The 15,320-nt window shown below is 41.1% G+C and overlaps 1 protein-coding gene across 2 annotated transcripts in view; it reads right to left on the reverse strand.

Annotated features, from left to right (window-relative positions):
- NOL4 (nucleolar protein 4) overlaps window positions 1-15,320 on the reverse strand; it is a 429,523-nt gene that overhangs the window by 147,078 nt on the left and 267,125 nt on the right. For both annotated transcript variants that reach the window (XM_082258685.1, XM_082258684.1), the window contains exon 5: window positions 4,935-5,067. In XM_082258685.1, the coding sequence (XP_082114811.1) occupies window positions 4,935-5,067 (133 nt within the window). The remainder of the gene's footprint in view (window positions 1-4,934; window positions 5,068-15,320) is intronic.

The following is a 15,320-nucleotide window of genomic DNA, read 5'->3' on the forward strand; positions in this document are numbered from 1 at the left end:
CGGTGATAGTTGTTCCATCGGTTTTGACAGAGAGATCAGGGGAAGGGGCACGTGGTGGAGGAAAAGTTATAAGTTCAGTTTTGGATAGATTGAGTTTGAGGAAGTGGGGTGACATGCAGACAGATATATCTGCTAGTAAATTAGTGATAAGTGAGGAGACTGAGGGAGTAAGCAGAGAGGTAGAGAAATAGATAAAATTTATAAAAAGGTGATCAAAGATATGGGGAGTAGTTTGTTAACCACTTAAGCCCCGGAGGATTTGGCTGCTAAAGGACCAGGGGTTTTTTTGTGATTTTTTACTGCGTGACTTTAACGGACAATTGCGCGGTCGTGCGACGCTGTACCTAAACGAATTTGACGTCCTTTTTTTCCCACAAACAGAGCTTTCTTTTGGTGGTATTTGATCACCTGTGCGATTTTTTGATCACGCGCTATAAACAAAAAAAGAGCGTAAATTTTGCAAAAATAACAATATTTTTCACATTTTTTTATATGAAATTCCCCAAAAAAAAAAGTAAAAATCAAAATTTTTTAACATTTTTCGGCCAATTTGTTTTACGCTACCTATGTTTGGTAAAAAAAATCGCAAAAAGCGTATTTTGATTGGTTTGCGCAAAAGTTATCGCGTTTACTAACAAAGGGAAAGATTTTTGTCATTTTTGGTGTTTTTTTTTTAACGCGTAATGGCGGCGATCTGCGATTTTTTTTTCGGTACTGCGACATTGCGGCGGACAGATCGGACCCTTGACTGACATTTTTGACACTTTTGGGGGTACCAGTGACATTACTGCAGTAATCAGTGCTATACATATGCACTGTTACTGCAAAAATGACACTGGCAGGGAAGGGGTTAACTTTATTGGACAGGGAGGGGTTAAGTGTGTCCTAGGGGCGTGATTCTAACTGTGCAGGGACATTCCTATTGGTGTAAAAGCAAAGATCAACCGTTCTACACAGTAGAACGGACAGATCTTCACTTTTACACAGGGAGAACTGACAGGCAGCTTGTTTACACAAGCCGCTCTGTCTTTCTCCCTTCACAGGAGCGATCGCAGTGTGACTGGCGGACATCGAGTCCGCCGGTCACACGCACTGACTTGTCTGTGAGCGAGCCGCGGCGGGCGCGCGCCTCGGCGGGCGCGCGCCCGCCCGCGATAGGCTCGCAAGTCAGTGACAGGCGAGAAACGTACCGATACGTCACTCTGCCTGGCCGGGGCTGACCGAAGCAGTATATAGTCGTGCGGCGGTCGGCAACCGGTTAAGATTGGTTGGGCTCAGTGAGGGCTTTTTAAGTATGGGGCTGACTAGTGCATGTTTTGGAGAGTTAGGGAAGATGCCAGAAGAGAGGGAGAGATTGAAGATATGGCTTGGAGAGTGTAGAATAGAGGCAGAGGGTGAACATAGCATTAGCGAGGGAACAGGATTCAGAGGGCAGGTAGTTGGCTGGATGTTAGCAAGCAGTTTAGCAACCTTGCCTATAGTGGTGAGGTTGAATCAGGGAAGTAATTATTGTACCTGTAGGCATGAAGAGTGAAGCGTGGGGTGGATCTGAACAGCAGAGATCTCCTCACGAATTGTATCAATCTTATGTTTGAAGTGATTGGCATTCTAATATATGTGAAATCCTCACTTAAAGTAATTGTAAAGTCTATTTTTTTTTTTAAATAACAAACATGTTATACTTCCCTGCTCTGTGCAGTTGGTTTTGCACAGAGTGGCCCAGATCCTCCTCTTCCAGGATCCCTCTTCGGTGCTCATGGCCCCTCCCTCCTGTTGAGTGCCCCTACAGCAAACAGCTTGCTATGGGGGCACCCAAGCCGAGTCACCGCTCCCTGTGCTCATTAAGACACAGAGCCGCAACCCAGTCCCACTCCCTCTCTCCTGATTGGCTGACTGACTTTGGTTGACAGCAGCTGAAGCCAATCGTGCCACGCTGCTGTCTTAGTCAATGAGGAGAGGTAAGTATTAGGGGGGCTGCTGCACACAGAATTTTATCTTAATGCATAGAATGCATTAAGGTGCAAAACAAAACTTTTGCCTTTACAATCCCTTTAAAAAAAAAAAAAAAACATTTAATACAGGATGTATCAATTATACTGAGCTTTGTAGTAAGTTAGCTCAGCACTGTCTGGATGCTTGAAAGTACACTGCATGTACATGAGTCTGTCTTAAACTGGCCATAGAGGATTATAGATGATCACAAATGAACAGATTCCTCCATCCACACAAATGAGGTGCTGGTACTAAAAAACAGTGTTGGCTCTTTCTAGTACAAACTAATAAACAAATGTATACTCTTTTATCCTTTGGTCTGGTGCTCCTTCCATTTGTGCAGGTTTTTTTATGGTAACCTGCTGGGGTACGCACTGGAAGGTAGCCTTGTCTGTTGTAAGCAGCCTAACCTGAGCCAGCAAGCTCTTCAACATTTTTGCCCTCTCACTGCTTTGTATAAACTCACATCAAAGTCCCAGTGCCTCTTGGATGCTTATTTCTTCATTGGGGTTTTTAAGTTTTTATTTTAGTTTTTCAGAGTTCTGCGAAGGGGATTTTCCCCTTAATTCTGTACCAGTGACAGCTGCTTCACCAGACAGAATAGGAAGGAAAAATCTCCAACTCAAAAATAAATAAGTAGTGGAAGGCCACAACCCTTATCAGATGTTTTTGCGTTGTTCCTGCAGATTTTCCTTCACTTGCCTGGTAAAACTGTAGTCATCATTCCAGAAAGTGAGGGGAAATCTGTCTATCAGAGCCTCTGATAGCAATAAAAAGACTAGCCTTTCCTACTCTACCCAAGATGGAGAAAAAAAAGGCTGGGTATAAAATGTAACACATTTCACTCCTGTTAAAGCATAAAAAATAAATTTTACATGAAATGTAAACATATAACTATAAAAATAAGATTTTGTGGTTGCACCCTGTAACAAAAGGGTCATGGGAATGGGCATCTAACTGAAATCCAGTGCTGCATATCTCATAAATTACATAGGCAAAAAACGGGTCACAAGAGTGCAGAACGAACTGCAATCCATAGTAGAAGAACAGCGCTAAAGGCTTCACCTATATTTCTCCTTTAATGTATGGGATACCTCTAATTCTCTTAAACTATAATATCAATACAACAAAAAGAATAGAACTTAACTCCAGGTAATATCTTAATTGCACAGGTACATTAGTCAAGCTTGAACCAATTTAAAGTGGAATCCCAGGCTTTAACTAACTAAGCGTAAAACTGTTCCCTCCTCCCTTCTAAAATTCTTATACTTACCTATTCTCAGGGCTCTTTGGTTTGGTCACTGATTGGCTCCCAGCAGCAGCTTCAGGGGAGAGAAGGGACAGCCGACAATGGATTTCCCACATTAGGTTTATAAGTGATGCCAGTACCCAGGCATCCCATCCATTGTTGGCGTCCTCTCCTCTCCCCTGAAGCCAGCTACTGGGAAGATCACATGAGCGTAATGGAGCTCTTTGAGAATAGGTAAGCATAAGCTTTTTCTTTCTGCAGGGTAGTTAGTATAGGAGTTCCAAAGGGGATGAGAGCTGTTTTAGGCTTAGTTAGCTAGAGGCTGGAATTCCACTTTAAGTATGAATATTTCATACCTGATGGACTGCTGTGGAATACTAAAGCGATCGCTGCCAAACTGCACAGGAGCGAATGTCAGATCAAGAAGGGTAAACAATGCAGTGTGGTCACAGTAAAATCTTGGCAAATATAGTGATATGGTGGGGGAGGGTAGGCTAGAACTACTTGGCTGGGGGAGAGAGAGAATAAGGAAACTTAGAACGTTTCCTTATCCTTTAAGGCATTCTAAGATTTCAAATGGTTCTGTTTTAACATATGCAGGCATAGCTTCCATTGCCTTCTTGCATATATCTTAACAGGTTCACTACAGACAACACCAGTTACCTTTGATTTGTATGGGCACTTAAAGTGTAATAACAGTAAACACCACAAATCAATAAAGCTCAATAAAAAACAGACTAGGAAGAGAGGCTGAGAGTAAATACGATTACTGACAAGGTCCCAAATGACAATTTAAATTAGTATTTTATCGACAGTGGTGTTTTCAAGGTTTTCATTGGTCTTAATTTAATTTTTTTCCCAGTGATTTAATAATTGACAAATCCATGTTTTGGGTAAGCCTAAAACAAACAATACATCTAACGTAGCTGATTATAGCTGGAGTGTTTTCTTTCTAAAATATTAAAATAAATTCTGCCATAAGAGAAGCTCGACGTCTGGTTGCTATGTAGATATTTTGGCTTTATTACCTTTGTTTTACAAGTTCAACATATGCAGCTGTGTTTTCTTTTTTCTTTTTTTTTTACTGGACAAGAAAACAATATTAAAAATATCCTCTTGGTACTATCTTTATTTGCAGTTTTGTTAATGAAATCTTGTTTTACACACTTACCTCAAAACACTTTCTTTCATACAACTTTAGTCCCCTTTCACACGGGCTTTCCGATCCGCCTGTCAGTTTTTCAAGCAGACCAGATCGGATGCTCCATGCAGCCCTATGGAGCGACGGATGACAGCGGAGACATCTCCGCTGACACCCGCTGCTATGCGATCCGATCCTCTCCGTGAAATCCGGATGGATGGAAACCCTATTTTCCATCCTTCTGGAGGATCGCATCAGATAGGATCGGATGAGAACAGACAGATGGTCCGTTCTCATCAGATCTCCCCATAGAGAGCGGGGATCTGACAGCTCGGTCTCTGCACAGTGAGCGGAGACAGAGCTGTCATCCGCCTGCTCAGCGGGGATCGGTGGATCAATCCCCCACTGAGCAGAGTGGACTCTGTCGGGCGCACCGTGTGAAAGGAGCCTTACTCTGTGTAAATTTGCACTTCAAATATGATGTAAAAAGAGAACTGGTTGTAAATGACCAAGCTGTAAAAAAAACTATACATCTTACAAAGATTAACTCACCATCTTGCTGTCCTTGAAGATTCTGGGGACTTTGCATCCTTTCTTCAAGGTTGGAGCTGAGGTCAGAATTCACAGCTGACATCCTGGTGGAGTCACTCATGTCAAATTCATCACTTTCTATGGAGCTTTCATCCTGCAGATATAGAGTTTACATTGTAAGAAGTCAGGATTTCTGAAGAACACAAACCATTGAGTTGCTTATGGAACAAAAACTGGACAGTGAGATCGGTAAATCACTCTCTGAAAGTCTAATATTTAGGAATTGTTTCCACACCTAAACTGTAAAAAAGCTTAGTTACAAACAATTTTTTTGAGCAGAGAGTCATTCTTTTTGAAAATCCAAATGATTTAGGACCCAATTTCTAAAATCTAAAGTGAGGTCAAGTAAACTAAAATTTGATGTACTTTAGGCAATCATGCGTTGAATATTTAAAAGAGAGCTGAAAAAAAAAATTATGGACCGATGAAAGGTGCCCCAGAACAAACGGTAAAAGAGTTCAAATTAGTTTATTGGTTTATGCTATAAACTGTCACTGTGTTTCTGGGGCAAGAAGATCTTGATTGCTCATGAAGATTATGCTAGCTATTAACTCTCCTGGTCCAGCAATTAGCTTCCCTACATAGAATAACACTGTTTGGAGTCTATTCAAGGTCCTTCTTTTAACTGAAAGCCCTTATGAAAAGGGAGTTTCTTCTGGCCCCTGAAATGCTTTGGCTATTTTTTTAGTGTGAACCAATAAATTAATTTGGACTCTTATCATTTGATCTGGCATTTCTTCCATTGGTGAATGTTATTTTCTGTTTACAAGCTTTATGCTCAATCTAAATACTGTATTACTTGTGATAACTGGGCTACTTTATTTATACAAAGCTCACATAAATGTAAAATAATGCTTTTTACTGTTTGCAGAAAACTTTCCGGCATATAGAAGAATCTCTGCAATCACTTAGGACTGTGCTCTAAAGGGCAAGTACTTTTCAGATGGTAAATACCCAATTAGGGTAAGAGAGTTGCAACAGGTTCAGTGTGTAGAGATATTGGATGGTAATCAACTATCCTCTCATCTTCTATTTCTATTGTTTAAAGATAGCAATTCTGAGAGGATGCTGCCCAGTTAAATCACAGAATGTCTTTATAAATCATACATCAAACGTGTCTTCGGCCCTGAACTGATGTATCTATTTAGCTTCATCAATGTAACACCATAGCTCAGTCTAACTCTGTGGCTGTTCTATCAATGCAGAAATTAGTGTAGTTTCGCTGCTGACAGACTATAGCATAAGAAATGTCTTGATATGCTGATGCCTTAAGTGCCGGTTCACACTGAAGTGGCACCACTTTCGGGGCGACCTGTGAAGTCGCATGCACCGCGACTTCGGCACGACTTCCATGGACTTCATAAAATGAATGTCTATGCAAGTCGCTCCAGGTCGCCCCCGAAGTAGTACAGGACCCTTTTTCTAAGTCGGAGCAACTTGCGTCGCTCCTATTAGAACCGTTCCTGTACTACACTATGGGACGCGACGGTGCCTGACTTGTCAGGCTGACCAAGTCACCTGACAAGTCGTACTAGTGTGAATGGACACTTGAGAGTTCCCTTCACTGGAACCCTTAATAAGGGGCCAAGCCTAAACCCTGAAAAACAACCCCACACCATAATTCCACCTCTACCAAATGATTTGGACCAGTGCACAAAGCAAGGTCCATAAAGACATGAATGAGCGAGTTTGGGGTGGAGGAACTTTACTGGCCAGAGTTCTGATCTCAACCCGATAGAACACCTTCGGTATAAATTAGAGCAGAAACTGCAAGCCAGGCCTTCTCGTCCAACGTCAGTGTCTGATAGGGCGGAAACAACTAATCGATTCATCGACAACTAATCGATTATGAAAATAGTTGTCAACTATTTTCATAATCGATTAGTTGGTCAGCTGATTAGTTGGCCTGCATACAGAATACATTATTTGTTTACATTTCGGAAAATACAATGAAGCACACATACAGCTCGGTGAACCATCCATACATATCAGTATACATAGTGCAGCACACATACAGCTCAGTACACCATCCATACATGTCAGAAGACACAGTGCCACACACATAACGCTCAGTACACTGTTCATACATGTCAGAAGACACAGTGCAGCACACATACAGCTCAGTAAACCATCCATACATGTCAGAAGACACAGTGCAGCACACATACAGCTCAGTACACCATCCATACATGTCAGAAGACACAGTGCCACGCACATACAGCTCAGTACACTGTTACTACATGTCAGAAGACACAGTGCCACACACATACAGCTCAGTACACTGTTCATACATGTCAGAAGACACAGTGCAGCACACATACAGCTCAATTGTAATGTTCTGGTACCTCTGGTACCCTTATTCCACTTTCCAATTCAGTGTATGCGTCCCACCATTCTCTTCTGGTAGGTGCGCATACACCTTTAAGACCGATGCTGTCATCACTGAGCGCCGCAGAGCGGCTATTTCAACCGCCGGCGTTCTCACTCACATGTTCGTTCAACCTGCCTTGAAGCTCATATGCTTACAAGCGTACCTCGCTGTCGGAACCTCGCTGCTGATCCCTGTATCCCGCTACCGGATCACTCGCTCATACCGAACCTCTCTACTACTGCTTGCTATTAGTGATAAGTACTCCGCAGGGGAATCCTCCATAACCTTCCTACTAAGCTTACACTATCTAGCTCTGCATATTAAGGACTGTTACTATCATCTGCACTGTTGTTTAGATTGCTAGCTCTTGAGCCTACTAACATCTATCCTTGCACTGGGTTAGTCTCTCCTGTATGTCATCTGCTGTCCTACCACCTACTACCATACATGATTGCTAACCTATCTGCATCCTACCTGTTACCATCTATACTCTCATGAACATTTCTCTCAAGTGCTGTTCACCTATTGTCACTGTTCATACCTGTCTCTTCAGCTCATCACCACTATACTGCTATATACATCTATCACTCCAGGAACATCTTATTGAGTGTGTATATTTGTATGCTGAATCAGACAGACCACAGTGATGAGTCTTGGGAGTTGGAATTGGTATTTCAACGTATCTCTACATGACTGCTGAGTGGAGTTTTTCTGCAGCTGCAAATCCATCTTGTTTCAGAAAACGCAGGAGCGTTACATCAATACACTGTTCATACATGTCAGAAGACACAGTGCAGCACACATACAGCTCAGTACACTGTTACTACATGTCAGAAGACACAGTGCCACACACATACAGCTCAGTACACTGTTCATACATGTCAGAAGACACAGTGCAGCACACATACAGCTCAGTAAACCATCCATACATGTCAGAAGACACAGTGCAGCACACATACAGCTCAGTACACCATCCATACATGTCGGAAGACACAGTGCCACGCACATACAGCTCAGTACACTGTTACTACATGTCAGAAGACACAGTGCAGCACACATACAGCTCAGTGCACTGTTCATACATGTCAGAAGACACAGTGCAGCACACATACAGCTCAGTACACTGTTCATACATGTCAGAAGACACAGTGCAGCACACATACAGCTCAGTACACCATCCATACATGTCAAAGACACAGTGCCACACACACATACAGCTCGGTACACCTTCCATACATGTCAGTAAGTGCCTGAGAACTTATTATTGTGAATGTGTGAGGAGCATTGCTTCATGGGACATGTAGTCCTGGGCAGGAAGTGAATGGTTTTAAAGGCAGAAATTTTCTTTACCTTGCTATAGGGGCACTCTATACTATGTTTTGCAGCTTGCTATTGGAGCAGGAGGAGACAGAAGCATCGGTGGGGGACCCCAGAATAGGAGAATTAGGGCTGCTCTGTGCAAAACCATTACACAGAGCAGGTCAGTATAACATGCTTGTTGTTTAAAAAAAATAAATCACTTTAAAGACTCTGTGCAGGGAAGATCAGCATCTGAACCCATAGAAGGTGGAAGGTGGAGGCTGATAGACTGGAGGTAATATAAGGCATTACAGTTACATTCAAAGTAAACTTTTACCAGTATTGTGCGTAATATTAAAATGATCATATCCATAAAAAACATTTTAAAAAGTCTCAGCTTTTAGTACTACTTTAATATAAAAGATTTAGATCTCCCTTCCACCCTTCATATACTGCAGCTTCATGTCTGACTCCTAGTTAAAATGCCAAAATATCCTACTTCTGGGTGTATTTATTACTACCCCCTTATAGTAGCGATTATCTGCTCTTTTTGTACTATAAATGGCTAATTTTCATTTTTTTAACCCCATTATGAGAGGTGATACAAAAAAAAGCATGCTGCTGCTGCTACTAAAAGTCTTCGGCCTGGTTTATACCAATACGTTTTTTGGTGCTTTTTGCAAAAATGTGCTACAGTTCATTTAACATGGTTGCCTATGGAACACGTACACATCTATGCTTTTTTCAGCCGCTGCGTATTTGTAAAGGGTCAAGGACTTTTTTCAACTCGAAGTGGTGCTTTTTTGGTTCAATAGACTTCAATGGAGAAGCTGCAGAAAATGATGTAGTGCAGCAAATCAGCCAAAAAGAAAAAAGCATAAAAAAATGCAAAACGCAAATCGGGGCAAAATCACGTGCGCATAATGCAATCCGAACACTAAAAAGCACTGCAGAAACGGATCAAAGCAAACTGCATAGGTGTGAACCGAGCCTTATGCTGGCCATACACGTATCGATTTTCAGACGAGAATATTCATACGAAAAATCTTTGTACATTTGCTGAATGAAAGAATGACAACATTTCACTTGCTTTTAAGATTCAGTTTTAAAATGAATGTAGATTCAGAACAAAAACCACATACACTGTCTGAAAAATCCTTTAACCAAGAAGTTTTCTATTCCGCTCCTTCGAATTTTCTCCATCACTGTGGTTGAAAATGAACACCGATTTGACCCCACTAATAATTAGAAAATCGAATGAACGTTCTTAACCCCCACTTAAGCCCCGGAGGATTTGGCTGCTAAACGACCAGAGGGCATTTTGCGATTCGGCACTGCGTGACTTTAACGGACAATAGCGCGGTCGTGCGACGCTGTACCGAAACGAATTTGGCGTCCTTTTTTTCCCACAAACAGAGCTTTCTTTTGGTGGTATTTGATCACCTGTGCGATTTTTTGATCACGCGCTATAAACAAAAAAAGAGCGTAAATTTTGCAAAAATAGCAATATTTTTCCCTTTTTTTTATATGAAATTCCCCCCAAAAAAAAATGTAAAAATCAAAATTTTTTAATATTTTCGGCCAATTTGTTTTATGCTACCTATGTTTGGTAAAAAAAAATCGCAAAAAGCGTATTTTGATTGGTTTGCGCAAAAGTTATTGCGTTTACTAACAAAGGGAAAGATTTTTGTCATTTTTGTTGTTTTTTTTTTTAACGCGTAATGGCGGTGATCTGCGATTTTTTTTGCGGTACTGCGACATTGCGGCGGACAGATCGGACCCTTGACTGACATTTTTGACACTTTTGGGGTTACCAGTGACATTTCTACAGTAATCAGTGCTATACATATGCACTGTTACTGTAAAAATGCACTGGTAGTGAAGGGGTTAACTTTATTTGAGAGGGAGGGGCTGTGTGTGTCCCTAGGGGCGTGATTCTAACTGTGATTGGCTGTGGCTTCAACTGTATGCAGAGTGATCAATGGATCTACATAGTAGATCCATGTGATCAGCTCTCATACAGAGAGGAGAATGACAGGCAGCTTGTTTACACAAGCTGCCTGACTTTCTCCCTCTCCCCCGCCGATCGCAGAGTGGCCGGCGGCGATCGGGTCCGCCGGTCACGCGCGCGGGGGGGTCCGTGACCACGCGGGAGCGGGAGCGCGCCTCCGGCGGCGGGCGCTCGCTCCCTAAACCCTCACAGGCGAGCGACGTAGACCTACGTCACTTTGCCTGTGAGGGGCTGACCGCCGCCGTAGATAGTCGTGCGGCGGTCGGCAAGTGGTTAAAACAAGACATTGTTTTTGTATGGCCAGCATAAAAGACAGCAGGCACAGATAGCTTTTATCAAACCACCTGCCTATGACATAGGAGTCTGTCATACATAATATTTTTATTTTTATTTTACAGTTATTTCTGAAAATCAGCAAAACAGTGATACAATTTATTTTATTTTTTTTAAATAAAAAGAATGATCCCTGAGTCTGATGTATTTACTAGATTCCACCTCTAATAGTATATACATTATATATTTTCTGTCTGTTATTAACAGAGTGGATTAGAGATTTTGCTCCCTAACCATATATTTAGTTATTTATATTTGCCACTGCATACAGATATTTAGGAATACATTTTTTTTTTTAAAACTTTACTTATCACCTAAATTGTACACCACGCTTTTTTAAGGTTATTATCCGATAAATCGATGAATCAAAACAATAATCGGCCAACTAATCGATTATGAAAATATTTGTTCCAGCCCTAGTGACTGACTTCACATATGCGCTTCTGGAAGAATGGTCAAACATTCCCATAGACACACTCCTAAACCTTGTGGACAGCCTTCCCAGAAGAGGTGAAGCTGTTATTGCTGCAAAGAGTGGGCCAACTCAATATTGAACCCTACAGACTAAGACTTGGATGCCAATAAAGTTCATGTGCGTGGAAAGGCAGGTGTCCCAATACTTTTGGTAATATTGTGTAATATATGTCAACGTTAGAAAAGTTTTTTTTAGCAGTCAGATTATTTCCTGTTTTCTGACTGCTGTTACATGTCTCTGGGTACACTGATATTTCAAAATAAGGGTCTGATAAATGGGATGAAAGAATGACTTGGATCTCCAGTACATTTAAGAAAAAGATACAAATAGAATGTCTAATCACAATAGGTGAGTTCTAATACACATGTAACAAGGCCCCCCTGAGATCAGCTAAAGAAGATGTGAATGCTAATGACTATGTGTATCTTGGCTTTTGTGTATTTCATATAAGTAATTTGGTAATTATTATGTTGAGCCTCTCCTTTTATTCTCATAGGAAGACTAGTGTCAGTTTTGAAGATATTTAACCTAATGAACATATAAATTACCCATCATATGTATATAAGTAGCAGATTTGCGGAGAGCTGTATAGTAGCTAGGTACAGCACATCCATTGTTATTGGTACTGATAGATGACTTGTGTTCAGCAAGCCTCTCAGTTCAGGGATCCCTCACTCAGTCTGATCCACGCTGACACCTTGACAGTCCAGATATAAGTGTGTCATGTCTTTCTATTCACCACTTTACTTGATGCACTAACAGTCAATACAGTAGGTATTCCAAGTTTAGACTCCAATAACAATCAACAAATGCCTTGGACAGCTATTCACATCAGAGGCCGGAAACTAGAAAGAATTGCATAAATGACATTTGAAACCAATACTGCCATCAAAGCACACGTCACTTTAAATGGAAGCTATCATTTCTTTTTTTTATTCTTTTTTGGCTTTATGTTAATGTGATCAGCCTAATGTAAAACATCTCACTGGAAAGGGTTTAGTTTTTAACCACTTAAGCCCCGGAAGATTTTACCCCCTTCCTGACCAGGGCCTATTTTGCGATTCGGCACTGCGTGACTTTAACGGACAATTGCGCGGTCGTGCGACGCTGTACCTAAACAAATTTGACGTCCTTTTTTTCCCACAAACAGAGTTTTCTTTTGGTGGTATTTGATCACCTGTGCGATTTTTTGATCATGCGCTATAAACAATAAAAAAGTGTCAATTTTGCAAAAATAACAATATTTTTCACATTTTTTATATGAAATTCCCCAAATCAAATTTTTTTAACATTTTCGGCCAATTTGTTTTATGCTACATATGTTTGGTAAAAAAAAAATCGCAAAAAGCGTATTTTGATTGGTTTGCGCAAAAGTTATTGTGTTTACTAACAAAGGGAAAGATTTTTCTCATTTTTGTTGTTTTTTTTTTAACGCGTAATGGCGGCGATCTGCGTATATTTTTTTGCGGTACTGCGACATTGCGGCGGACAGATCGGACCCTTGACTGACATTTTTGACACTTTTGGGGTTACCAGTGACATTACTACAGTAATCAGTGCTATAAATATGCACTGTTACTGTAAAATTACACTGGCAGTGAAGGGGTTAACTTTTTTTGAGAGGGAGGGGGTTATGTGTGTCCCTAGGGGCGTGATTCTAACTATGATTGGCTGTGGCTTGAGGTGTAGGAACAGTGATCAATGGTCCTACATAGTAGAACCGTATGATCACTATTCCTACACAGGGGAGAATGACAGGCGGCTTGTTTACATTAGCCGCCTGCCTTTCTCCCTCTCCACCGATGATTGCGAGCGACCGGCAGACGATCGGGTCCGCCGGTCACACGCGCGGGGGGGGGGGTCCGTGACCACGTGGGAGCAGCGGCGTGCGCTCGCTCCCGAGACCCTCATAGGCTAGTACTACGTTGCTTTGCCTGTGAGGGGCTGACCGCCGCAGTAAATAGTCGTGTGGCGGTCGGCAAGTGGTTAAGCAATTCCATATATAATTATATTTGTTAATCCTTCTTTTTAGTGGCTGTACTTTACTGCTGCTCTTGTCTCAAAGTTGGACAGAATTCAGATGGCTAATCCATTTTTTTAAGACCTCATGCACACTGGATGTTTTTTCAGCTGCTGTTTTTGGTGTCCGACATTTTTTTCTGCAGCCAGTAAACTCCCCAGCATGTTATCCTATGTGTCCATGCACACACAGGCTGTTATCAGCGTATTTTGGAAGGGGCGTTTTCTGGCTAGGAAAAAAACCCCACAGAACTAGTGGGTTTTAGGAGGCGTTTTTCAGCTGTAAAAACGCTCTAACTCTGATAAAAGCTTAAAAACGGCGCAAAATGCAGCTCTTCTGCGTTTATCAACATTTTTGAGCCATAAGCTTTTGTGGGAGTATAGTTTTGCTAAAGAAAGCTAAAAACGCTACAGCTGAAAAAAGTTTAAAAAAAAGCTGAAAAACTCCTTCTACAGCCTAAAATCTGCTATTCAGAAAAATGCTGACTGCACCATCTGAGATATAGAAAGCCACTACGAGTAGTTCTACACATTTTATATTTATATATTCTCAAGTTGACACAAGATAGGGACGTTCCATCTGTATAGCAATCAGTCAGTACTCTTTACAATTCATTGTTTTTAGTATGGTGATTTTTGTAAGATGATTGCACCATTAATATTGCTCCTGTAATAAATAATGCTAGACTTTGAATGTTGATAGTTGTGTGGTACAGTAAATTGTCTGCATTTTGGCTGATTTTTGCTGATTCAGTTGACATTCGAGCTGTCGATGGCCCTGCAAGTACCACCCAGCTTGATAAACAATGATTTAAAAATTGACTGAGCTAAAATAATGGCCAAAGAGATGCTATCAGATGCAGTTACTGTTCGGGTGGCGCAGATACTGATTACGGTTAGCAAGTGAGATTCCTTCATAAATGCTTTTTAGCATGGATGGGGAATTCAATAGACTTACTCTTGTTTAGCCTACAGGCTGAACGAGAGAAAATCAAACTGTGTATTGCAAGCTTATGTTTGCATACCATCAGTCAAACACTTTTTTTTGGCAGCGAGTAGATTCATACAGCTTTTGATTACAAAGCTTTTTCTGATACGTCTGGGTGCAGCAACACAAATGCTGGCCATCTACATGGACTTCTGGTTTGCTGCTAGAATAAAAGCATCTGATTGGAGGTCTGATATTTTTATTCTAAATTATTTTTGGGAAGGGGTGAGAGGTACTGCATCTTTGGTGAATAGTTAATAGAATTTTAGATCCATTTTAAATGGAATTTCTATGTAAGACAAAAAGGAGGACCTCTGGTGTTATTTACTCATTGTAGGACATCCACCCCACTGTTCTGCTAACCAGCAATACTTGGTTTGCTGTTGTGTTCAGCAATGTCTTTCCATTTAGCTGTAATTGTTACAAGAATACCTGTAGAGTTTAAATGAAACCAAAGCGCAACTCAGCTTGTAAAAAAAGGGACTCATTTTATGTTGATATATACTATATGTGTGAGTTATACAGTAGTATCTCACAAAAGTGAGTACACTCCTCACATTTTTGTAAATATTTTATTATATCTGTTCACATGACAACACTGAAGAAATGACACTTTTCTACAATGTAAAGTAGTGAGTGTACAGCTTGTTGAACAGTGTACAGTTGATGTCCCCTCAAAATAACTCAACACACAGCCACTAATGTCTAAACCCCTAAGTGGAAATGTCCAAATTGGGCACAATTAGCCAGTGTCATGTGACATGATAGTGTTGCAAGGTCTCAGGTGTGAATGGGGAGCAGGTGTGTTAAATTTGGTGTTATCACTCTCACTCTCTTATACTGGTCACCAG

Source organism: Pelophylax lessonae, assembly GCF_965119305.1.
Source record: "Pelophylax lessonae genome assembly, chromosome: 5".
NCBI lineage: Eukaryota > Metazoa > Chordata > Amphibia > Anura > Ranidae > Pelophylax > Pelophylax lessonae.